General features: G+C 39.4%; 4 protein-coding genes across 4 annotated transcripts in view; 2 read left to right on the forward strand and 2 right to left on the reverse strand.

Moving 5' to 3' along the window:
- Positions 1–4834, forward strand: part of LOC135788197 (uncharacterized) — a 75151-nt gene extending 70317 nt beyond the window's left edge. The window contains exon 2 of the mRNA XM_073813362.1: positions 4423–4834. Coding sequence (XP_073669463.1) covers positions 4423–4834 — 412 coding nt within the window. The remainder of the gene's footprint in view (positions 1–4422) is intronic.
- The window catches only part of LOC135788203 (histone H2AX-like), a 43896-nt gene that overhangs the window by 5159 nt on the left and 14872 nt on the right, over positions 1–23865 (reverse strand). The gene's annotated exons all lie outside the window — the stretch shown is intronic.
- Positions 15380–20091, forward strand: LOC135781002 (uncharacterized). The gene is made up of 9 exons (XM_065291315.2): positions 15380–16002; positions 16596–16832; positions 17009–17613; positions 17745–17835; positions 17937–18123; positions 18302–18423; positions 18803–19031; positions 19258–19404; positions 19805–20091. Exons 1-9 carry the CDS (start codon positions 15739–15741, stop codon positions 20080–20082), a joined length of 2160 nt encoding a protein of 719 aa, XP_065147387.1. The 5' UTR covers positions 15380–15738; the 3' UTR covers positions 20083–20091.
- On the reverse strand, positions 20439–21515 carry LOC135781014 (uncharacterized). The gene is made up of 2 exons (XM_065291326.2): positions 20914–21515; positions 20439–20622 (listed from the first exon to the last, which is right to left on the reverse strand). Exons 1-2 carry the CDS (start codon positions 21513–21515, stop codon positions 20439–20441), a joined length of 786 nt encoding a protein of 261 aa, XP_065147398.1.

Raw genomic sequence — 23865 nt, forward strand, 5'->3', positions numbered from 1 at the left:
CTTCTCCCGGACCCCGCCCACCTGCCATACTTTTGACCGGAAGTGAAGAGAGATCGTTTTGAGGAGGGGAGGAGATTTGCATTTTTGATTAAAGATTATGAGCACACACAAATTTTTAAAAAATAATGAAGCTCACATATAAGTCATTTGTTAATAATACCACAATATTAAAAAAAATATATATAGTTTTTCATTTCAATTTCATTGCGACTTTAAACTAACCGTCAAATCCCATTTGATAACAACTCTCTCTTAGATTTTTGTAGTCCATGTCGCGTTTGTCATAAAGTTCCTTGTTTTTATAACAATATATATTTATATTTTTATAAGCAATGTATTTATATAAAACAATAAGACATCAGCTCCTCATCTTGCCTCGATGCATCTTCTTGGTCTGTGTTTACCTCTTTAACATGATTTGCTCTGCAAGACCATTTTGTGCTTAAGCGCCACCAAGTCATGTTTTATTGTAGCTTCAGCAGCTTCAGGCACGTGAACAAAAGTGCCAATTTTATTGGTCGGCCAGCTTTTAATGCGCGCGTCAAACAAACAAACAAACAAACAAACAAACAAAACCGTGTAATATTGACCTCATGGATATCGTGGCATGGCCCTCAGTGTGAAAGATTTTTTCTAATGAAAAGTAAATTTATCTTTACAGTGTTTACAGCAATATTTCCTGCTAAAAATGATGGGAGCAAAAGTGTGCAGGCCCCAGCACGCACGTCTTCACGATCATCCAGAACCAGCCGTGATAACGTCCAATCTAAACAAACGAAAACGGTCCGAGACGAACCTCTGGAGACGTACCTCTTATCAAAAGATGCCAAGGGAAAAATGACAAAAGAGAGAAAGAGGAGCACAGAAGGAGCGCTCTGCCAGGTTTTGGTCAGACCTACAGATGTTTATTTTATACTATTTTATTTCTGTATCTTTAGTGTTTATACATTCAAGAAATATAGTTGAACATGTACATTTCATACATATGTTTATTTGCACTTCCGTTCACTTAAACTGTCATTGTGACTTATTTGCTTTACAGTTTCTGACTACCAACTAATGTCATGTATATGTCATTTTATCTGTATTTTTATCTGTTTTCCTTAAAGACGGGTGGTCTGAGGGTCCGTATCTGCTTTACTTTTGAAATGGATGATCCCCATGGAGGGAGAACCTTCTGTTTGATTCTCAACAATATGAAAAGTGTTGCCACTCCCATTTATTGCACTTTTCCCCCCGAAATGACACAATTTCCCTGTAACTATGCAGGCAAACATTGCCTACTTAAAAAAAAAAAAAACGTGTTTGCCTACTAAATCAGTCAAACCAATATGACGGCAAGATACTGACATAGGATTATTATTAACCAATCAGATGTAGGTTATTTAGAACAGCTGTTACATGGATTCATACACAAGCTGCAGTGGAAGCACATTGACCATCGCCAAGGACATTCTTTGTGTGATTGTAAGGATTCATTTAATTAGAAAATTATATCTATATAAAATGTTTGTTGTGTACACTGTTTTGTTCAAACGTTTATGTGTCTCATTAGTGTCGTTTTACGTAGGTTAACGTAGACTAACCATGTTCCGTACAACAACGATGTTCCGTACAGATTCACTTTTACCGCCGATCGCTGAATAAATACAAAATATGTATCGGTGTCGTCTTCATTTCTCACTCATCCATCTCTGTTTAAGAGAGACACACCCCCAGCCGGTTGTTCCGGTGATATTTCAGAAAGTTAGCGCTTGAAAATGACCGATGGGCAAGCTACACTTGAGTACACTACAGCTGCTTGGGTGGGTATAACTAGAGCAGCGAACATTTACATTTCGATTTAATTTATGCTTTTCACAGTATTACAAACTTTATAAGCTGCAATCTTTACTCCCTCTGTTTCTTACACAGTTTTTTTGAAAAGCAAAATTGACAGTTGAAGTACAGTTTCACACTGTGTTTATTTTTCTTTAACACTTTTCCTGCTGTGTTTCTGAATCTTATCTTATGTTTGCAGATAATGCATTGTACTGAAAGCAGGTGTGGGCCCCACAACAATGGCGGCGCTTTTAATAAACACAGATTCCTACTTTGTACTTCGTGATCAACAAACAAACAAAAACAAAATAATACTTTGATGGCATTGATAAACCTGTGGTGGTTTTCTGTGAGGGGAAATAAATGTAAGCCATCTAAATTAAATAATTTACGCGAGAGGCACTTTTGGAGACGGACAAATGTTGGCTGTTGCTTGTTCTCACACGACAGCATCAAGCTTCAGTCATGCTAACACATTGAGAGGATCTTATGAAAAACTTTCCATTATTTTACACAAAGTCAATAAAAATTGATCAGGACCAAAACAAGGGTACATTTTTGTAGGTTGTTTTAATTATATTACTGTTAATACATTGTATCTATATTTGTACTCTCATACTTTTACTTCACTGCACATGTGTGAATATTTATACATATATGCCACTCAACAGCGATTTTTTGTGTATAATAATCTTAAACCATTTGTTTATGATGCATTTTTGCTCTGCTATTAAAAGGCTACTGCTAAAACACTGCATATTTAATTTATATTACTGTAAACATACTACTTTCTTTACTGTATACTACTGTCTCCATTGCATGTCTATACAATATAATACCAACCTTCCTCTGCAGTTTCTTCAATAAAAACTTCCTCTCTCCTTTTGTGCATTTTATCTTTGTGATTGGCTGTAGCACTCTATGTGGTAACCAGTGTTAGCTGGTTTGACTAACTGGTTTGTAGGTTCCTGTCTTTGTAACTAGTATGTCTGAAGTGCCTCTTCTGCTATAATGATTTCTCTGCATTCAAGGTCTTTCCACAGAAACACAGATTTAATGAATTTCTCCCAACTTGTGTCTGTGAAGGGAATGGTGGGTCCACTACCCTCAAATACATGCATGCAGCACTTCATGTTTTGACATTTGATGTTGTTCACAAATGAGAAGTTCAAGTCTCATTCAAAGCTTAGGGAGTTAACGTGTTGCCTAACATGAAGGCAGCCCCAGGAAACGCATTCGGACAGCCTTCATATGCAACGTAATGGAATTCTGTTTGAAATATAAACAGAGAGCAGCTTTGTGATAACTAATCGAATATTTAAAAACTACAATACTAATTTCTTGCTGGAAAAGTTAAAATATACATTTATTTAACCTAAAACTGTGCTCCAGCCGCTATCTTGGCTGCTGATTTATTTTCTGGAAACTCGACCATGCTTAACCAATCACATTCCCACTGCACACCACGCTGGCTTCAAAAATCTAATTGATAAAAGTATCTCAGGAGACAGGAAGTAAAGCAGCATTTTAGCAGCATTTTAGAGCTTTCCCAGGGGTGAATTTGATCAGTAAATCAAACTAATTATATTTTTCCTAACAGCCCAGATGATTGGCTCATGCTATTTAAGTTATATTTAATTGAAACAAAGCGTAAAGATAACAGCAATTATTAACAACAAACAATCTGCATGTGTATAAATACAATTAAGACAGCTTGTTTAAGTGTCATGATACAGTATATGTAGTGAAACCACAGTAGCCACAAATGTCTTTAACTAGCCAAGATGTTTGTAGTAAAACCATATTAAATACAATTTGTAATGCACTGTCTGCCACATATATTTGAATTCATGAAATGGTGCTTTATTGGGATGAGCGTGTACATAAAACAACAAAATAACACAATGACAAACACTTAAGTGGAATTAAACAAGGTGCTGGGTGATGGATAAAGCACTGAATATAATATGTTACTTAAATTATAAAATTTACTTTGAAATATGAACATTTCAAGTATATAAATTTACATTTTACACAAAGACACATGAAAGTTTGAATAAACGCAGTGTACAGAACAGACCTGCTTTTTGTTTCTGAAGGTGTTTAACTGATCAAACATCAGGGGCCTATACCATGAAGCTGGTTTAGTTGGTTAGCCAGCTTTGTTTAGGATTAGTTTGTGCAAATCCTGGGTTTTGGGTACCATGAAAATAGCTTTTACCAACAAGGCCTGCACATTGGCTTGGTTTTGTCAATCTGAAACTAATCCTCTAACCCCGAGTTTGTTTAACCATTTTCATGGTACGGGCCCCAGCTGATGTGTGTCTGTCTAACATCTGCATCTGATCTGCTTCTGAAGGGCTGTGAAACTGTGGCATGAGCTTTGAGATTTTGTCGTTTATTTGTCATTATTAATATATCTGTAATACAAACAACATCAGAGAGAGAAGGAAAAGGAAGGGTGGGCGTTGTCTTTTGGAGGGAAGTTCAGTGATTGGTTTAAACTTTCTACACAATCTAACCAATCGGCGAGTGGCAAGCATTCTTAAATACTGAAAACAGCAGAGCATGGAGTTACATTAATTTTTGTATTTCTACAAGAAAGCAGCAAATCCTTCAACTGAAAATGAGCGGCAGAGGCAAAACCGGAGGTAAAACCAGAGCGAAGGCTAAGACTCGTTCATCCAGAGCCGGGCTTCAGTTTCCCGTCGGCCGCGTTCACAGACTTCTTCGCAAGGGTAACTATGCACAACGCGTTGGTGCCGGAGCTCCAGTTTATCTCGCCGCTGTGCTCGAGTATCTTACTGCTGAGATCCTGGAGTTGGCTGGAAACGCCGCTCGTGACAACAAGAAGACCCGCATCATTCCCCGCCATTTACAGCTGGCAGTGCGTAACGACGAGGAGTTGAACAAACTCTTGGGTCGCGTGACCATCGCTCAGGGCGGTGTGTTGCCCAACATTCAGGCTGTGTTGCTGCCAAAAAAGACCGAGAAGCCCGCTAAAGCAAAGTAAACTACTCCGTTCTCCAAGATTAAATAAAAGGCTCTTTTAAGAGCCACCCACTTGAGCTGTAAAAGAGTGAAATTTGTTAGTTATTTTATGCTGGTCTGAATTTAAAGGCAGCATCTATTGGAGGCCTACTGCCCTGCATATTTTGTATATCTAACACATCTGATTAAAACAATCAGTTCAGTAGAGATTTATGTACTGAACGGAGTCGGACAGATAAGAGAGACGAAAAAAAGTGTAGAGTAGTGGGCCTCCAGGAAAAGAGAATCACTGATAATACTAACGTTTCATTTAAGTTGTTGATTTCATTTTAATGTAGTCTTTAAAAAAAATTATTGTAAGGCCATGTTAATGTTCTTTACAGTGTGTAGGATGATATGCTGTAGGAAAACAACAAAAGAAAAAATCCCCCGAATGTGCAATGCAGTGTTTGAGTTAATCACAAAATTAACTGTAGCTTTTAAAGTTCACATGCAGTGCTGGCATATGATAATATAACGTATGCCTATATTAAAACAAATAAAATCGTCTCGTGAATGCAGTCATACTGGTAATTTTGTCTAATGCTTTATTATATTATTTAAGCGTAATCTCTCCAAACCAGTAAGGTATTTAATATTGAACCATTATAAAATACGTCGATGCATAAAAACCGCTTGAAACGCTGCTTGTATGTGAACAAAGGATTTCGAGCGGGAAACACCGCTTGTTTGAAAACAGGAGAAGCACAGTCGTCTTCTTCAGTGATTATTTTTGGCAGTTTACAATCTTGTGCATTATCGCCATCTACTGGATTAAAGTGTGGTCACATTGGGAAGTCAAAAATAAATGTGTATAAAAGTAACATAAATAAATAATTAAATTGGGCTAAAGTCTTTTGCTAGTTGTGTTTCTTTTAGATACTCTATCACTGCTTTGCTTATAGACTGTGTTCCAGATAAACTCAACAGGTTGCTCAAAGTTACAGAGCTCTTTGCTACATTCTTCAAATTTTCTCTCTTTTCAGAGTACTGCCTTCATATCAGAAGTACCAGCTTCACTGTTTCTATTTCCGTACAATATGGATACATTCAGGATACGCACAGTCATTGGCCAGCTGTATACTTTGACGTCACCTATTAGCCAATCACATGCCAGTACACTGTAGCCACCCTCTGAGCTCATAGCAGACTTGTCTTTAAAAACAGCCTGCAGAGATGCATTTTTGTGTCGAAAGGCAAAGTTTTCCTTGTGATCATGGCAAGAATAAAGCAGACTGCTCGTAAATCCACCGGAGGCAAAGCGCCCAGGAAGCAGCTCGCTACTAAAGCTGCCCGTAAGAGCGCCCCAGCCACCGGCGGTGTGAAGAAGCCTCATTGTTACAGGCCCGGTACCGTAGCGCTGAGAGAAATCCGCCGCTACCAGAAGTCTACTGAGCTGTTGATCCGTAAGCTGCCTTTCCAGCGTCTGGTGAGAGAAATCGCCCAGGACTTCAAGACTGATCAGTATGGAGCTAGAAGAGTCTCAATAAAGATAAATGCACACACTACATTCACATATGCACACACAGGATTCATAAATACACACACAGGATACACAAATGTGCACAAAATTCACAAATGCACACACAAAATTTAAGAAGCACAGAAGATTCACAAATGTACACAAAATTCAGAAATGCACACAAAATTCATGAATACACAACCAATTCAGAAATGCAAACGACATTTACAAATGCACTCAAGATTCACATGGCCCTGCAGGAGTCCAGCGAAGCTTATTTGGTCGGCCTATTTGAAGACACCAATCTGTGCGCCATACACGCCAAGAGGGTCACCATCATGCCCAAAGACATCCAGCTGGCTCGCCGTATTCGTGGAGAGCGCGCTTAAACTCAATACTTCACCATCAAAACCAAAGGCTCTTTTAAGAGCCACCACAACTCCATTGAATGAGAAATTTCCCATTGTTTATTTAATTACAAAGTTTTTTTGTGTTTTTTTTTTTAAGGATGTGTTCTTTATAAAATTGTTAATTAATTATTATCTTTTTGTTTTCAAATAATACCGATTTTTATTTGTATAGGTATCATGGGCATATTGTTTAACATCAATTTACTTTTCTCCAGTTTTTTAATAAGGAAATGTAGTGTAAAGTTTTGAATATCTTGACCGGTACGTAATGGCAGAAGCATCGCAAAAGGAAGACCATTATAAACTAAGCACTTGTCAAAGTTGTTGTTTAAAATTCTGTGAATAAAAAAAATTACTGACAAAATGATATTGATATTGATCTGATATTAGAATAACATCTTCATTATAAGCACCACGTTTATTAGAAGCATGCACCCCATTTATTTAAAATCACTCAGCAAGCACAGCTGATTTCATATAATTCATATACTTTTCTACAATAAACAATAACGTTTATTTTTTTTATAGATGTCTGTTAGATCAGTCAATAATGGAAAGCTAAAATTCAGCTTTAAAATGTATGTAGCTCTTTGCTCTTACTGTTACACGTCACAAACAGTATGCGGTTTCGGACACAGCCGTAGTTTTGTCGGAAGATTCTAACACAGAGCAGGAAGACGTGACTTTTCAGTTATAAGAATCTATATCTTTTGGAAAATAAACATGATCGATCATACTAACTGGAAGCGCGTATATAAAGTAAACAAAGGAGGATCTTTTAGGATTTTTCCATATTTTTTGTTGTTTTGGAATAAATGTGGAATGTTTTAAAGATTGGATGCTTACTTTGCAATGTATTCTCTGGTGTTTCTTGGATTCGTCCGAAATGATCAGAATCATATGATGTGATATGTATGTAAGTTATCCTTACTGTCATTCATATTAGTGATTTAGTCAGGATATTTTTATCCTTTTTTATTTGCTCAATATTCTGCAGGATCATAGCCATTGTAAACCATCATCCGCCGTCCCTCCTTGTTAATTTAACGAGACTGCAGAGTTGTGCTACAGCAATCTGTTATGTTTCAATTCAAATAAACCAAAATATCAAGAAAGTTCTTCATTCTTAAAGTTTTATTCCAGCACTTCACGAGGCAAGCACGCCATACATTACATAATTGTCAGCAGGTGTAACAACCACCCCAATAGATAACATACAGCTAGGGTTGCCAACCGTTCCGTATAATACGGAATCGTCCCGTATTTGCCACATAAAATTCTTGTTCCGTATTGAACTGATACGGAACGCAGTTTGTTCCGTATTTTATGAAAATTAATTCAGTGCAAATACATGACAGACACATAGCTTATAATATGTCAGCCATGAACGAAGACCGCGTCATTTGTATAAGAAAACCCTGACAGTGCGGTCATTTCTCCCTCTGTTTGTCTATGATCAGCGTAGCGTTTTAACATCTTACAGCCCCATCAGGGAATGCCCTTTTAATTGGTCGTTTCAGTCATTGTGATGTCACGTCTCATAGCAACGATGACGACAAGTGACAACAGCGGGAAATGTAAAAATGACTGCATCCAAGCAGCCGGCGAAAAAGAAACGAGCACAAAAATTTAGAATTGAATGGGAAAATGACTACCCGTGGTTGGAATGCATGAGGGACAATGAATACAAGGCCAATTACCATATGCCTTCGCGTTTTTTCTGTTTGTCACGGCGGAGTGTGTGATATAAAGCAGCACGCATGAGCAGACAATCACAAGAGGAGCGAGAGGCTGCGGGCACAGGAGGGAGCAATGTTAAGGTTCATTGTCCGTCAGTCGTCTCCAGAGGCTCATATGGTATGTAATAATGTGGATTTTTAAAACTCAAATATAGTTGATAAGAAAGTGATTATATTAAAAGAGATAGTACAGATTTAGCCTAACAATCCACATATATATCTCTCCAGTGCTCTCCCTCTGTTCCTGTGTTCCGCTCCCTCCCGTCTCATAATGTGTCAATCATTTCTGATGGGTTTCTTATTAAATAATTATGGATTTAGATAGCTCACGTTTTAAAAAGGGGTGGGGTCTTTGAAGAAGGGCGTATTAAACTTTAATAAAACCATGGTTCATTGTTGGCAAAATGATCATGATAGCCTTTATATTTCACATCTATGTGGTTCAGTCTTGTATACTTATTAGTAATACTTTGCTATTCATTAAATATTTAGGCCTAAGAAGTTGTATGAAATATATTTATCTAAATGTATTAATTAGTTTCCACTATTTTCACCAGAAGTCTTTATTTCAGGGGTTATTTTTGTTTTCAAAATTCTCTTCCATGGGGGCATGTCACCAGACCCAGGCAACCCCCCCCCCCCCCCGTTCCTTATTTCCATTTCAGAAAGTTGGCAACCCTACATACAGCCTACAGTGCCATCTAATGACAAATACACAACACAACATTCCCCCATACATTTTTGGTGCCATAGAAATTCAATTCAATAATTATACCCAATTCAATGAATTCAAATGCAACCATATATTACCTTCTGATATCATGCATATTAAACTATAACGAATTTCTCATTTAGCACATCAGAAAGAATGTCTTTAGAACTCTGGGGCTGTTTACACTTGGTATTAAGATGTGTTTTCATCGATCGGATCACAAGTGGACGAGAGAGACACATTACGTTTACACCTGGTATTTAAATCCGTCTCTTTTGTCCACTTTCGACCACTTCTGTCCTGAATACTGTGAGGGGACGGTCCGTAAGACGGTGGGCGAGTCTCTCTGTTGTCATTCAAACGCGAGCGGGAGTAATTATGAGTTTATATGGACGCAAACTAATATTATGTCGGAGTCATGGTCAATTATCATGCCGCACAGAGTTTTGTACGTGTGTATGTTAGAGCTTTCTCTGAATTTTCAGCGCAATTGATGAAATAGGATCGCGCAACTTTCACGCTTTCAAAACGAAACTATGGAGAACACCCGCAGTCGTTTTATCAATGAAAGGCTAAAAATAGCGCTGTTCAATTCAATTCAAATTTATTTATATAGCGCTTTTCACAAGTGTTAATTGTTGCAAAGCAGCTTTACATGAGAAGATGTAGAGGAGAACACAGAAAATCAATAGATAGTATAAGAAGTAGAATATAGCGGCTAAGGTTAAAACCATACAAGCGAGCGTATTAATAATGTAACGTATACAGTAAAGTGCTAAGTTAAGCCAAAGTTGGCTGACTCTCCCTGGGACTAAAAAAACCCCTTAGGAGAAAACCCGGTGGGAAAAACTCAAAGAAGGACAAAAAACCCTAGGGAGAAATTAATATATATTTATATATATAGACACTGTAAGGATAGGAAGCGGGTAAGTGGATTAAACTGGTTCAGCCGGTGGTCGTTGGTCGCGCATCAGCTGGGCATCACGTTGAAGGACAGCCAGTAGATCAGTGTGCGATGACCTTCACAGCAGCAGGAACTGGGTCTGTTTGTCTCATTGTCCTCGGGGTCGAGGACGAGACAGGGAGACAAAAACAGAATTCTATTAGCGTAGGGGCCGTTCGCATGTAATGCAAGGGTCATACATTATAGTGGTTTAATTCAGCTCGGTTCCAGACAGGCTAATTATTGCGGCAATAGCATATTACCCATATGAGGTATGTGAGTGCTTTGCTCTAGACAAAAATAACTACACTGTAAAAAGTGAAACATTGGATTAACCTAATAAAATTGAAGTAACCATTCACAATAAAGATTTTACATTGATCTAATGTTTAGAAACCATTCAGTTCAAACTATTTTTTTGCATTTCATGCAATCTCTTTTCTGATTTTGGGGTAAATCAAATATTTTAAATTGGCTTAAATTAAAAAAAAGATTTTTAAAAGACTTGATCTAAATTCAGTTTCCTTCAATCTGAAATATGTATTCATTCCAATATAAAAGGCTTCACAATTGACATAATCTAAAATGTTTAAATTATCTCAATATATAAATACATGTTTAAATGAGTCAGATCAAACGTTCTTTTAAATATTTATTAAATCCCATGAAAATCACTGTTTTTACAGACTTTTTTGGCAAAACAAACGTTTTACAAATACAGCATTCCAAGACAGTTCAAGTAATCAGTTCATTTCAAGTTCAATTTCATAATAAAATGAATATATCAAATAAGAACAAATAAGAAAATGTCAGTCCAAATAACATGATACAGCAGCTGCGGTTGAGGGCACGTTACTGAGGACCTTTGCTCCAGTTCTTCATCACTTGGCATATCCTGGCGAGACAATAAATAACCCACATGAGTAAATAAATGAGTACACCACCCTCACATTCATTTCCGCCTTCGCAAATGTAAAACATAAAGCATATAAAATCCACGTTCATATCGGCATTGAGCGCCCGGAGCATTTAGCCTGAACTCCGAGCGGCAAAATCAGTGTAACATTACATGTCACATATTGAGGTGATTCATTTAACGTTAATTGTCGGCAGAGAAATGCAATATACTCAAGCCTTAGTCATGAAAACAACTTTTTTACAACATTCAGAGCGAGAAAATATTCTTTACTTTCATAATATCTGTTCAATCAGTCTATATAATATTATCCCCATTACATTATGCTAGGTCACGCTAGCCTGTAAACCTGGCTATAGGTAAAACGGTGACAGTCACCTTATAAAAACCGAACTACCTTATAAAAATTATAGTGTGAGTGCTGAAATAAAGGGAAAGGATAACGCAGACGTGCAATTTTGGTTAATTCCCCCTTACCTGAAAAACGGGTCCTGTTCGCGTTGTTCAGCAGATAACCGTCGACTGCGTTCAGTCTCTCCCTAAAGAACTCTCTCGAGTTTTCATCTGTGCGCATGCGCAAACCGTGCTTAATCTAATAAAAGCAGTTTGATCGAATGTATAATTTGAATTTCATTGTTATGTTATAATTTATATTGTATCAATCTAATAAAAGTAGTTTGATCAAATGTATAATTTGAATTTCATTGTTATGTTTTAATTTATATTGTATCAATCTAATAAAAGTCGTTTGATCGAATGTATAATTTGAATTTCAATTGTTATGTTATAATTTATATTGTATCAATCTAATAAATGTAGTTTGATCGAATTTATAATTTGAATTTCATTGTTATAATGTATATTGTATCAATCTAATAAAATAGATGGAAAGACACATACAAATTACAAAATTTAATTTTACTTAACAATCTAATAAGCTTAGGCTATTGGAATGAAAAAAATTACATCAAACGAAAAACAGCCATGTTTTACTTTTTACAGTGTACTGCGGGAAAAGTACATTTACTGGACAATATATGTGAATGCTTTGTTAAAGAAGAATGTCTTAAGTTTAGATTTAAATTGATCGGCTGTGTCTGATACTCGAACATTATTTGGTAAATCATTCCAGAGCTTAGGGGCTAAGTAGGAAAAGGATCTACCACCTTTAGACACTTTTGATATTCTAGGGATAATTAAGTGACCAGAATTTTGTGATCGCAGTTTACGTGATGGATTGTATTCTGATAGTAGTTCTTTCACGAGTTCACACTTACAAATAAGTTAAAAGAATTAAATTAGTAAACGTATTTGGCGTGCTGTCCGGGGAGAGGGCTCTGAGCAGGGAATAAGCCTGAAACACAGAGTATCCCCCCCTTAAGGAAATAACTTGGTAAGTGAGAGGAGACGGGGTGGAGGAGGGATTCTGAATGATGCGAAGGATTTTCAGTGAGTTCAACTGTGATTTATATATGGCTTGCTTTCGAGCTGATTGGGTTTATTGTTGATTATCGATTGAAAGCGGCTGGTGCCATTGACTACTGATTGAAAACAGCTGAAGTCACTTAGGTATTTTATTTGACATGTTCCTCCCGAACTTTGTTAATAAAACATCATTTCACGAGTTCACACTTACAAATAAGTTAAAAGAATTAAATTAGTAAACGTATTTGGCGTGCTGTCCGGGGAGAGGGCTCTGAGCAGGGAATGAGCCTGAAACACAGAGTATCCCCCCAAAAGGCAAAATAGATTATTCGGACAGCAGCCGGGAGCTGTGCCCCCCAAACGTAGAAATGATGAGGCTGATGTTTGCTGAGAAGTCTGGAATCGGGAGTTTTGAGTCTGTTTCCGATGGAAGATTAATATATGCTGCGCTGTAGGATGGGTGAGCCTGCCACCTCCGATGAGCTGGACGATTTGGAGGGGCTTTACGGCGTCCGACGGGAGTACAATACTCACTGCGATCGGACGTGTAAGCCCTGCTGGCGGTCGGATGGGTAATTTGATTAAATTATGAAAGGAGGCTTTTGTGGTGTCCGACGGGAGTTCAATACTCACTGCGATCGGACGGGTAAGCCCCCCGTTGATGGTGGGCAATTTAATAATTTATATTAGGATGCTTTCTAATAGTGCCCGACGGGAGTTCAATACTCACTGCGATCGGACGGGTAAGCCCCGTTGATGGAGGGCAATTTAAATATTTATATTAGGATGCTTTCTAATAGTGCCCGACGGGAGTTCAATACTCACTGCGATTGGACGGGTAAGCACCGTTGATGGTGGGCAATTAATAATTTAAATAAGAATGCTTTCTTATGGAGCCCGACAGGAGTTCAATACTCGCTGCGACCGGGCGGTAAGCCCTCGCTGATGGTTTGTTTCACGTTTTGAATTTGGGAGGCTTCAGCGGGGTCAGACGGGAGTTCAATACTCGCTGCGATTGGACGTGTAGCCCCCCACTGGTAATAGGGAATTTGCTCATTTAGGAGGCTTAGTGGTGCCCGACGGGAGTTCAATACTCGCTGCGATCGGACGGGTAGCCTCGCTGGCGATGAGAGGGGCAATGATAATTTATATTAGGAGGCTTTCTGCCCGACGGGAGTTCAATACCCACTGCGATCGGACAAGTAGCCTTGCTGGCGATGAAATGGGCAATGATAATTTATATTAGGAGGCTTTCTGTCCAACGGGAGTTCAATACTCGCTGCGATCGGACAGGTAGCCTTGCTGGCGTTGAAATGGCCAATGACAATTTATATTAGGAGGCTTTCTAGTGGTGTCCAACGGGAGTTCAATACTCGCTGCGATCGGACAGGTAGCCTCGCTGGCAATGGGTGAGGAAATTGAATCATTTATATTAGAAGGCTTTCTGTTTGTTTCATATTGGGAGGGTTTTGCGAAATTTGACAGGAGTTCAATACTCGCTGCAATCGGATGGTTAAGCCCCCCTTTGTGATTGGAGTTAATTTAACTGATAAGGGTTTGGTGCTTCAGATGACCAACGCCCAAATGCTTGGATCTGCTAAAGTGGGTCTGAGGGGTCTTTACTTGTTAATTTCCTGAATTGAAGGTAGGACTTGAGAGTTTGGTAAGGTTGGATAGGTGAATGGAGGTTGAAAATATAAATGAAATGGCCTTTTTTGAATTTGTCTGTCTTCCTCTGTTTAATAAAGTAGGAGATAGTTTCATCGTCTACTAGGGATAGATCTGAAGTTGTGGGATGAATCTTTGGGTTAAAATTTTAGGTCGTGGTGAGTTCCGAGGATCTGAGAAACCCGAAAAAGCAAAATAAACATAGCATCCAATGTGCGAGCTGTATTGATGGAATGGTTTAAAAACATTTCCAGGTTGTTAGATATGATAGGAGAGTGGTGAAAAAGGCTTGGAAAATTGAGTTGAGAGAAGCGTCGAGTAATGTTCTCAAGGAATGGTTTACGGGAAGATTAATTCCGAATACTGAGGTACTGGCTAGGGCCGGGTTTCGATTCGAATTTCAAGAATCAATTAGATTCCGATTCTCCAGATATTGAATCGATTATCATTATTCGATTTGATACCATCTGATCTGATCCGATCTTTGGGATCTAGATACGTGTTTTTGAAAAAGCATGAAATGGTGCCAGATAGGGGTGGGCAGAATGACCAAAAATCTATTCCACGGAATGATTCAGTTTTACCAGTTTTAAAATATGGACAATTTAAAGTTAATAATGTTAAAGTGAAAATGCCCAGATGCTAACAACAGATTAAGTCTTCAAAGCAAAGAAATGCAAACGAAGTGCTGCATGGGGTGTAAAAAGCTCTTCTCGGTGCTCTTTGGATGCAAGAGATAATTATAATCAATTTATAAGAAAAATCCAAGGCACTCGAATAGTGTAGAAATAGTTAAAAAGCCTTTATTTCACATGGCTTAATATTTAAAAACAGGTGACAAATACACCTACGCGTTGCGGCTAACAAGCCTTCGTCTATACAGATTAAGTCTTGATAGACAGAGTCTTGAGTTATTAATTTTATAGACTATTGAAGCTATAGTATGCATTGTATTTTGTATTTATGCATACATTACATTAAATAGGCAATATGTAAAATGAACAGGTATAAGTATATGCACAAACCTACAGACAGGTTAAATACCTGTATTTGAGAGACGGATCTCTAGATATAGATATTATAAATATGACAGGTGCTATTATGTGATGAAGTCTGTTTTAAGGTCTTAACGCTCTTTACTTTCTATTAGACCTTAAAGGGTTAGATCAGGATTTTAGACTTGAATCTCTATAGCTTCCCCATAAGCAGTGTGGTGCATTGACCATGACTTACCCGCGACAGCGTCCTGTGAGCCGAGCTCCGGTCCAGTTTTTGTCAAGATTAAGTTAGTCCGGCAAGTTTGCTGGGGTCACGGCAATAAAGCTTTTTTCTTCACAAATCAACATGTGTTCAAAAGAGTGATATATTTGAAGCACAAACCCGCTGTCTATGGAGAGGTCAGACCTCGTAATGGCTTGGCACTATTTTCTTCCCTGTCATATCACTGCGCGCTGCCGCTACCTACAGTCAGCTGGGAGCTGCGCAGGCGCACACCACTTTTTCAGTTGTTCGGCAGTGTTTACAGGTGTGTTTACGTGCTCAAAACAGCTACACGAACGAGCTAACATAGCTACTCACCAAGAGCGATCAGTTTGTACAAGCTTTGTACAAAATGGTGCGGACTTGTGACTATCCGGACTGTACAAACAAAGATGTGGCGCTTTCTCCTCACACATTTCAAAGATTTCCTGTGGCAGATGTTGCTCTGAGGCGACTTTGGCTCATTGCTCTGGGCTTCAATGTGAACACTAAACTGGCGAAGATAAAGAAGCTTCGCGTTTGCAGTGCACACTTCAGCGACGACGACTATGTTTCTCCCTGCCCAGGACAGAGGAAGAAACGTGTTTTGAAGAGTACTGCTGTCCCAGCACCCTGGGTAAGTACACTGGACAACGGCGTCAAGCCTGCTTGGCCCCCGATTATTTTCAATAGACCGAAGGGTAATAAAGTTTTGCCTCGATGTTATCAAGAAAACAGGCTATACACGAACAACAAGTAACGTTGTGTGAAGCAAATAGCTCAATGTGGTGTTTCCAGTTACGCCTCTATAAAACAGAACATTATGTAGAATATTATTACTAACATTATGTAGAATATTATTACTATCATCAGCAATTACGTCGACCATGTGCACATAATGTTGTCTTTGCAATCCAGGATTACAGTCAATAAAGTCAGCTGTATGCAGGGTGCTCAGTGTAAGTTTGAAATTAGTCCATAAAACGTACATGAAGATCAAGAAACGTATGCTTTGTGGGAGAATATTCTTGTTAGAAAGACTGCAAAGTGGATGCAGGTTTTTTTACCTTTTAAAAGTTTTAGTTTTAGTGAAATAATTTTAAAGAAAACTTTGTTACTGTTACTATTTGTAGATAGTAAAATGTTGATATACTGTAATTTTTATTGGGCTTGTAAAACATGATTGAAATTATTGATATTTACAATCAAAATTTTTTTATATTTTCAAAGGCATGCACTCCTGTTGTGATGGCTGCAGCAGCCCAGTCTGGGTGCAGTACTGATTCAATCCCTGACGAAGTGTACCACGCATTCTCTGGACTCCCTCAGTCAACCCCTCTGAAGTGCAGATTTGACCATAAACACTTGAAGATGGTTCTCACCAGCCCACCAGAAACCGTTCCAAAAACAAAGCCATCAACATCTGGTACATACTTGGCCCTACCTCCCACCTGTGAACAGTCAAAGGTTAGCAAAAAAATATAATTTTATTTTAAACACACTTAAAAAAATCGAACAATTTCATAAAGTTAAATCTTGAAGATGAGCCTTATTGCATATCCTAAATGAGGTCCTTATAAATGCTGTCAGTCTGCCACTTTACTTTGACTAACACTTCACTGTTTTTCTTTTTCCTCATTTAGTCAGGGAACCCGAGCTCAACAGTTGCATCTGAGACACTGGAGACAAGCATGAGTTCCATAGAGGCACCTAGTGTAGGGGATGACTGCACATTTCTTCCTCTGAGTAGTGAATGTACATCCACAAGATCATCTTCCTCAGACGTGAGCATTGTGGGAGCAGAAAGGAGAGGTGATTGGTCTGAGAGGAAGTGGATTGTGAACGAGTCGGCCCTTATGGAACTGTTTTCAACTTGTCACACATGTGGTGTATCCATTACTGACAAGAAAATCACCAGCTGTGGATCAAAGATCAAAATAGAATGGACTTGTCTCAATCACCATACAGGAGTGTGGCAGTCATGTCCAGATGTCAGGGGAATCCCTGAGAATAACCTAGTGTCCTCAGCAGCCATTATTTTCACTGGAACAACACAAAATGAAATTGCAGAGTGGGCCGATCTTCTGAATTTACAGCTTCCAAAGAAGACATCGTACTACTCACTACAGTCCACTTATATGATACCTGTAATTCACAAAGCCTACACTGACATGCAAGAAAAAAATATCGCCCAACTCCAGGAAGCAGCGTCTCATGGTGGACACACAGATATTTGTGGTGATGCAAGGTAAATATTTCCGTTAAATATCATACAGTATATGTGCTTATTACTGTTACAATATTATGTCTTATATTATAATTCAGTCAAATCACGATTGCCTTCAGCCCACAAGTAACTTCCTTACTTGTCATCTGCAGATCTGACTCCCCAGGCTACAGTGCCAAGTACACCTGTTACAGCTTCATGGATGATGCAACAAAGAAGATAATTATGTCAGACCTAATTCAGGTAAAATATATCCAGTATTGTCCTTTTACTGAGTGTCCCTGATCCCTATGTTCTACTTTTATAAGCCTCCCCGCACTTCTTTTCTTCAATGAACAATTTAGGTATCTGAGACTACGAGTTCACCAGCAATGGAGTCTGTTGGTTTCCGGAGGGGTCTGGATCGTCTGCTGGACTCTGGAGTTAGTGTTGATGTTGTTACGACTGACCGGGCTCCATCAATACGGAAGATCATGAGGGAGTCTTATCCGGAGCTCAGACATCAGTTTGACCCATGGCATGTTGCTAAAGGTGGCATTGCTTACTATACACTGTGTTTTATTTTAGTAATCATCATGGTTGAGCTTTTGCATATGAAAAAGAAAGCAGTGAAGTTGTTGTAGAATTCAGAGTTTACTTTCATGTTCTGATATTTAGCAAAATTATTGTTCACGTTATGATTTTTCATTTTTATCTTTGTGCATTATAGGTGTAAAGAAGAAAGCAACTGCAGCAGCAAGGAAGAAGGAAAACCGGGATCTGCAGCCTTGGATCAAGTCTCTGGGCAATCACTTCTGGTGGTCATGCAGTTCTTGTGGTGGTGATGAGAAGGTGATGCTCTTGGAATTGTTTGGTTATACATAACTAGTGATGGGCAAAATGAAGCCTCAAGAAAAAGGGAAACGTTTGAACCAAACATTTTGAGGCTTTGAACCGTGGTCATCTCCATGGTTCTTCGGTGATGAATAAAATGCACTACCACATAAAATAGATTCAGACCAGGTTTAGTCCTGGTTTAGTCCAGGTTCAGTCCTGGTTGAGACTAGGTTTAGTCCGCGTTTGTTCTACGGGTATTGTAATTTCTTGCAACGGGTCTGGTCCTTATTTATTGATGATTATGTAAATTATTTTTGTTACACAATGAGCATACTTTGTGGCAAAGATTTAATTTGTGAAATTTGCTAAGCGGTGTCTAAATGTCCTCAAAAAGGAGTTGAGACGCCGGTGGACCTCTATCCTGTATCATGTGTGTGGTGTTCACCGATGGGAAGAAAATGGGCAGGAGTACAGGTGTTACCATGACGACCTCATTGATGACCAACAAATAAGAAAGAAATGGTTGAAGAAGGGGTCTGCTTCCTGGAATGCTCTCAAGGCTGTCGTACTAGATAAAAATCTCTTGAGGGTCTTCAGTCAGTTGACTTTATTCAAGCATACCGGTAAGTTTGCATAAATAGAACAAATAGCCATAAACACTTCTAAGGGCAACACGAGTTATTGAATTGTTCACTTGTCCTTTGAGAAATCAACATCTTACAGCTATGAAAGTAAAACTATGTTTTACCAAAATATATAAAAAATGAAATGCGATCATACTAATAATTGTAGGATGTTTTGAAGACATGTAACGTTGAAAATGTGTAAATCCTTGTTTTTTTACTTCAGGGAACCTTGAAGTGTTCCACAGCTCTATGCTGAAGTACGCAGAGAAGAGGCGCCACTTCACATATGTCAGTATGCAGGCAAGGCTTCAACTGAGTGTCATTGACCACAACCTCAATGTTGACCGTCAGCAGGACCGTACTCAGTCTGGTAAGTATGAAGGACACAGACATATACTATTTGTCATGCCATACATTCACTGGATAAATCAGTAATTGTACAACTTTGGGAGTTTGAGCGTTCAGAGAAAACAATACTAGTTTATATTATACTCTCCCTGTCCAACCACCAAGTGATAACTCTTCAAGTGATAAAATCAATATCAGGAAAACATAAAATATGTAGAGCTGTTTTTACTGAGAATTGACATTTTGAGATGAATATCTTCCATTTTACTATGTTTTCTTTGTATTTTAAAGTTCCAGCTTTTTATTTGTCTCAACATTCCTCAAGTCACATGCCACACAATTCAGTTTATTCAATTTCATAGCATGTACCGTGATGTACTATCCTCATGATTCTTGTGTCCCCTCCCTCTCCTCATTCACAGGAAAAGAAAAGTACAATGTTATTTACTCCAAGCAATCAAAGCAGTGGGTTGTAAGGAAGCTGTATGAGTCAACATCTCAGGATTTTCGGAAAGAATTGGTGCAACAAGTCATTCAACGGCGAATTGACAAGAGTGTCAGGCTTGGAGATCCAGCGTTCCACATCCATCCTCCAGTCAGCATACCAACCAACATTGCTCCTACTCCAAAGCCAAACAAGGACGATTTGGTTGCCCAACATGCATCACGTTTTCTCCAAAAACATACAGAGGATGTCTGAGACAGAAGAAGCCTTGGCCAGTCTCTTACCAGGCCATATTGCTTCTTGTATATATTTTACTCCATTACACTTTAATTTTTGTATTTATTTCCTAATAATTTTTAAGTACTGTATAGCATCTTTTGGTAAACTTATGTTGTAATAAATGTGCTTTTATAAGCTAACATAACCTTACCTTCAACCTTTGTATAACAGTAAGATTTATAATAAATATCACATCTATCTCTTAGTGAACATAGTTTTATTGAGCAGTACAGAATTATTTGTTTTGTAAACAAATTATTTTTTTAAATTATTTTCCATATAAAGGTAAATGAAACAAAATGTTGCTAATAGTATTTTTGTGTATTGCATGTCTAAAACAATTGCAGTGCGTCCTCTGATTCTTTGAACCCTGCATATTGTCCATTTGGTGATGGGTATGTTTTTCTTATTAGCTCCACTACACAGGAGGGAAGAACTTTCCTGTTGCCTGGGCCGAGCTTCTCTCCTTTCAGGGCCCATTCCATCACGATGCGATAGGCAACCAGCCTGTATTGTCTGAAATAGTAAACACAACATAAACATACTTGATATAACAATGACAGAGCCTTTTGTAAGGACATAGCATCAACATAAATGGCAATGGCAGATGCGTATATAATGTATGTATGTATGTATGTATATAGATTTATATATATAGATTTATATATATAGTAGTACACTTTGGGATTGTAAAAAATAAGTAGTTGCCTATTACCTGCACTCATACTAATGCATAAAATAAGCCCTAATTAGTCATTTGAAATTTGTACATTATAAGACTGTAAAATACTATAAAAAAGTACTTACTCTGAGGACAACTGACCGTTGGGTCCTGCTGGCCTGGGACGCTTCTTCCAGTTAATTTTCGGAATGTGGAAAAAGGTCTGCAAGACACCAGCATTCAGGATTGCAGGAAAGTCCTTGTGATTTGTGATGCAGACCGAAGCTGGTACGCTGGCGTCCTCATCAATAGAAAGGTCTTGGATCTGTGGCATGATAAGATCAAATTCGTGGCAGCAGTAGGACTCCACTTCTGTCTGCATTAGTTCACACTTAAAACAAGTACACCACCATTTGTCGGCCACTCGATGTCTCACTGCAGCAGCTGTGGCTCCAGCTTCAACTTGTTCAACTTCTCTGTCCATCCTCTCTCTTTCTGTCCTTTCTAACTCCATCTGGCGTAACTCGTCATCTGTGTATTCAGGTTCGTAAAGATATCCTTTTGGCTGTGTGTCGAAGTCAATGTTGTCATCGTCGCTGCTGTAGTCAGACATGTTATCGTTCTCTTTACGAGTTGTAAACAAAGTGACACGTGCGCGGCTCCCAGCTGGCTGTAGGTAGCGGCAGCGCGCAGTGATATGACAGGGAAGAAAATAGTGCCAAGCCATTACGAGGTCTGACCTCTCCATAGACAGCGGTTTTGTGCTTCAAATATATCACTCTTTTGAACACATGTTGATTTGTGAAGAAAAAAGCTTTATTGCCGTGACCCCAGCAAACTTGCCGGACTAACTTAATCTTGACAAAAACTGGACCGGAGCTCGGCTCACAGGACGCTGTCGCGGGTAAGTCATGGTCAATGCACCACACTGCTTATGGGGAAGCTATAGAGATTCAAGTCTAAAATCCTGATCTAACCCTTTAACATTTGCGTCTCTTTCTCGTCTTTCTGATCAAAGATATTTGTACTATAAGCAAATCAGGCCTCAAACTACATCGCTCAATTGGCGCATGTGTCACTGATATAAATGAGAGTTTTGTCTTAGCTTGCTTAAAGTTCAGAAACTTACAACTATTAGCATTATGTGCGAGAAGAACTCTTTATTTGGCGACCTTTTGCGCACGCCTCAAGAAACCTCTGCCCGTCAGAGACCGGCTGCATGAGCACAGAGGGGGAGAGAGAGAGAGATTCGCTGCCAGACCCGCGGTGGATTCACTGGCGCTTATTATAAAAATAACACAAATAACTCGTTCATTTGTTATGAGTGGATTATTTTACATGTAGATCGCAGCTTTGAGCGCTTCTGGAGTTTTCAAAACAACCACTTTTGTGGAATACAGTTCAGTGTAGAAAAAATGAGGTGGTCTTGTGCTCGCTGCTGATGGAGTTTGGGAAGCGAACGGGAAGGAGAGAGAGTGTTGAGGTGGAAAGTAGATGGGCTGGGCTTGCGCCTCTAGTGGAGGCATCATCGCGCTACCACTTGCCGTAGGCCCTGGCTGAGGAAAAGTGTTAGGGTTAGCTTCGTGAGAAGGACCGGCTAAAACTGTCCGGGCTCGCGGCTCTGGCGGAGGCAGCCTCACGTCAGGAGCCGCGGGCCATGAACAGTGGATATTGGCAGCAGGTTGCGTCTGCTCCGCCAACGGAGGCAGCCTCACGCTGACGGGGAGACGGTCGCTGCTGGTGGCCGGTATATCTGGAGTGGAAGCCTGTGGTGGAGAATAACCCGGAAAAGTTTTCCGGGCTCGCGGCTCTGGCGGAGGCAGCCTCCCGTCAGGAGCCGCGGACCGCTGCTGTTTAGTGGCAACAGTTCGCGCCTGCCCTGCCAGCGGAGGCAACCTCACGCTAGCGGAGCGACGGTAACTGTTGGTGGCTGGTAAAGCTGGGCGAGGAGTGCTGGAAGCCCCCGCTGAATGACGTGGAGCAGCAGGTTGCGGTGTAGCAGGTATTACTGGGGATCGACCCAGGCTTGCTGGGGGCTCGTACTCTTACCTGGAGGTCGACTGAGTTTTGGTCTTACTATTCTGAAAGATGCCATTCTGAAAGATGCGAAGGATTTTCAGTGAGTTCAACTGTGATTTATATATGGCTTGCTTTCGAGCTGATTGGGTGTATTGTTGATTACCGATTGAAAGCGGCTGGTGCCATTGACTACTGATTGAAAACAGCTGAAGTCACTTAGGTATTTTACTTGACATGTTCCTCCCGAACTTTGTTAATAAAACATCATTTAATATACGAGGGCGCTAGACCATTTAAGGCTTTGTAGGTGATTAGTAATATTTTAAATTGTATGCGATATTTAACTGGTAGCCAGTGTAAAGATGCCAGAATTGGACTGATGTGGTCATACTTTTTAGATCGAGTAAGCACTCTAGCGGCGGCGTTTTGAACCAGCTGTAGCTTTATTTACCTGATTTGCATGGCATCCCCCGAGTAACGAGTTACAATAGTCTATTCTAGAGGTCATAAAAGCATGGATAAGCTTTTCTGCATCTGATGCAGACAGAATATAGCATATTTTTGAGATATTTCAAGATGGAAGAATGCTGTGCGGCAGACGTTGGAGATATGACTATCAAAAGCTAGATTGCTGTCGAACATCCACCCCTAAATTCTTAACCGTGGAAGATGGCACAACCGTGCAGCCTTCTATGGGCAACTTGTAATCTGACATATTATGTTTGTAGCGATTCGGTTCAATAATAAGTATCTCTGTCTTATTGGAGTTTATTCTTATTCACCGTATGTTCACGCCAGAAGTAAAAAAAGACGTAACATTTGTGTTTAATACCTCAGATTAGATAAATGGGCGGAGAGAAGGCGGTCGCGTGTGGCTGTTCGAACACATTCAACCACATTGCGTTCCGCAGCTCCAAAGCGATCCGATCGAAAGTGGTTTCGACTACCTCTGGATGTGGTTGAAGTGGTCGAAAGTGGACGCGTTCAAAACATTTTGAACATCGTTTACACCTGGCATTAACGTCGTCCACTTGTGATCCGATCGACGAAAACGCATGTTAATGCCAAGTGTAAACAGC

Source organism: Paramisgurnus dabryanus, chromosome 23, assembly GCF_030506205.2.
Source record: "Paramisgurnus dabryanus chromosome 23, PD_genome_1.1, whole genome shotgun sequence".
NCBI classification, from domain to species: Eukaryota; Metazoa; Chordata; class Actinopteri; order Cypriniformes; family Cobitidae; genus Paramisgurnus; species Paramisgurnus dabryanus.

Coding starts and splice junctions, on each gene's coding strand:
- LOC135781002 (XM_065291315.2), top strand. CDS start 15,739: ATGGTGCGGACTTGTGACTATCCGGACTGTACAAACAAAGATGTGGCG. Junction 18,124..18,301: donor CCCATGGCATGTTGCTAAAG/GTGGCATTGCTT, acceptor TGTGCATTATAG/GTGTAAAGAAGAAAGCAACT. Junction 19,405..19,804: donor GCAGGACCGTACTCAGTCTG/GTAAGTATGAAG, acceptor CCTCATTCACAG/GAAAAGAAAAGTACAATGTT.
- LOC135781014 (XM_065291326.2), bottom strand. CDS start 21,515: ATGGAGAGGTCAGACCTCGTAATGGCTTGGCACTATTTTCTTCCCTGT. Junction 20,623..20,913: donor AACGGTCAGTTGTCCTCAGA/GTAAGTACTTTT, acceptor TTACTATTTCAG/ACAATACAGGCTGGTTGCCT.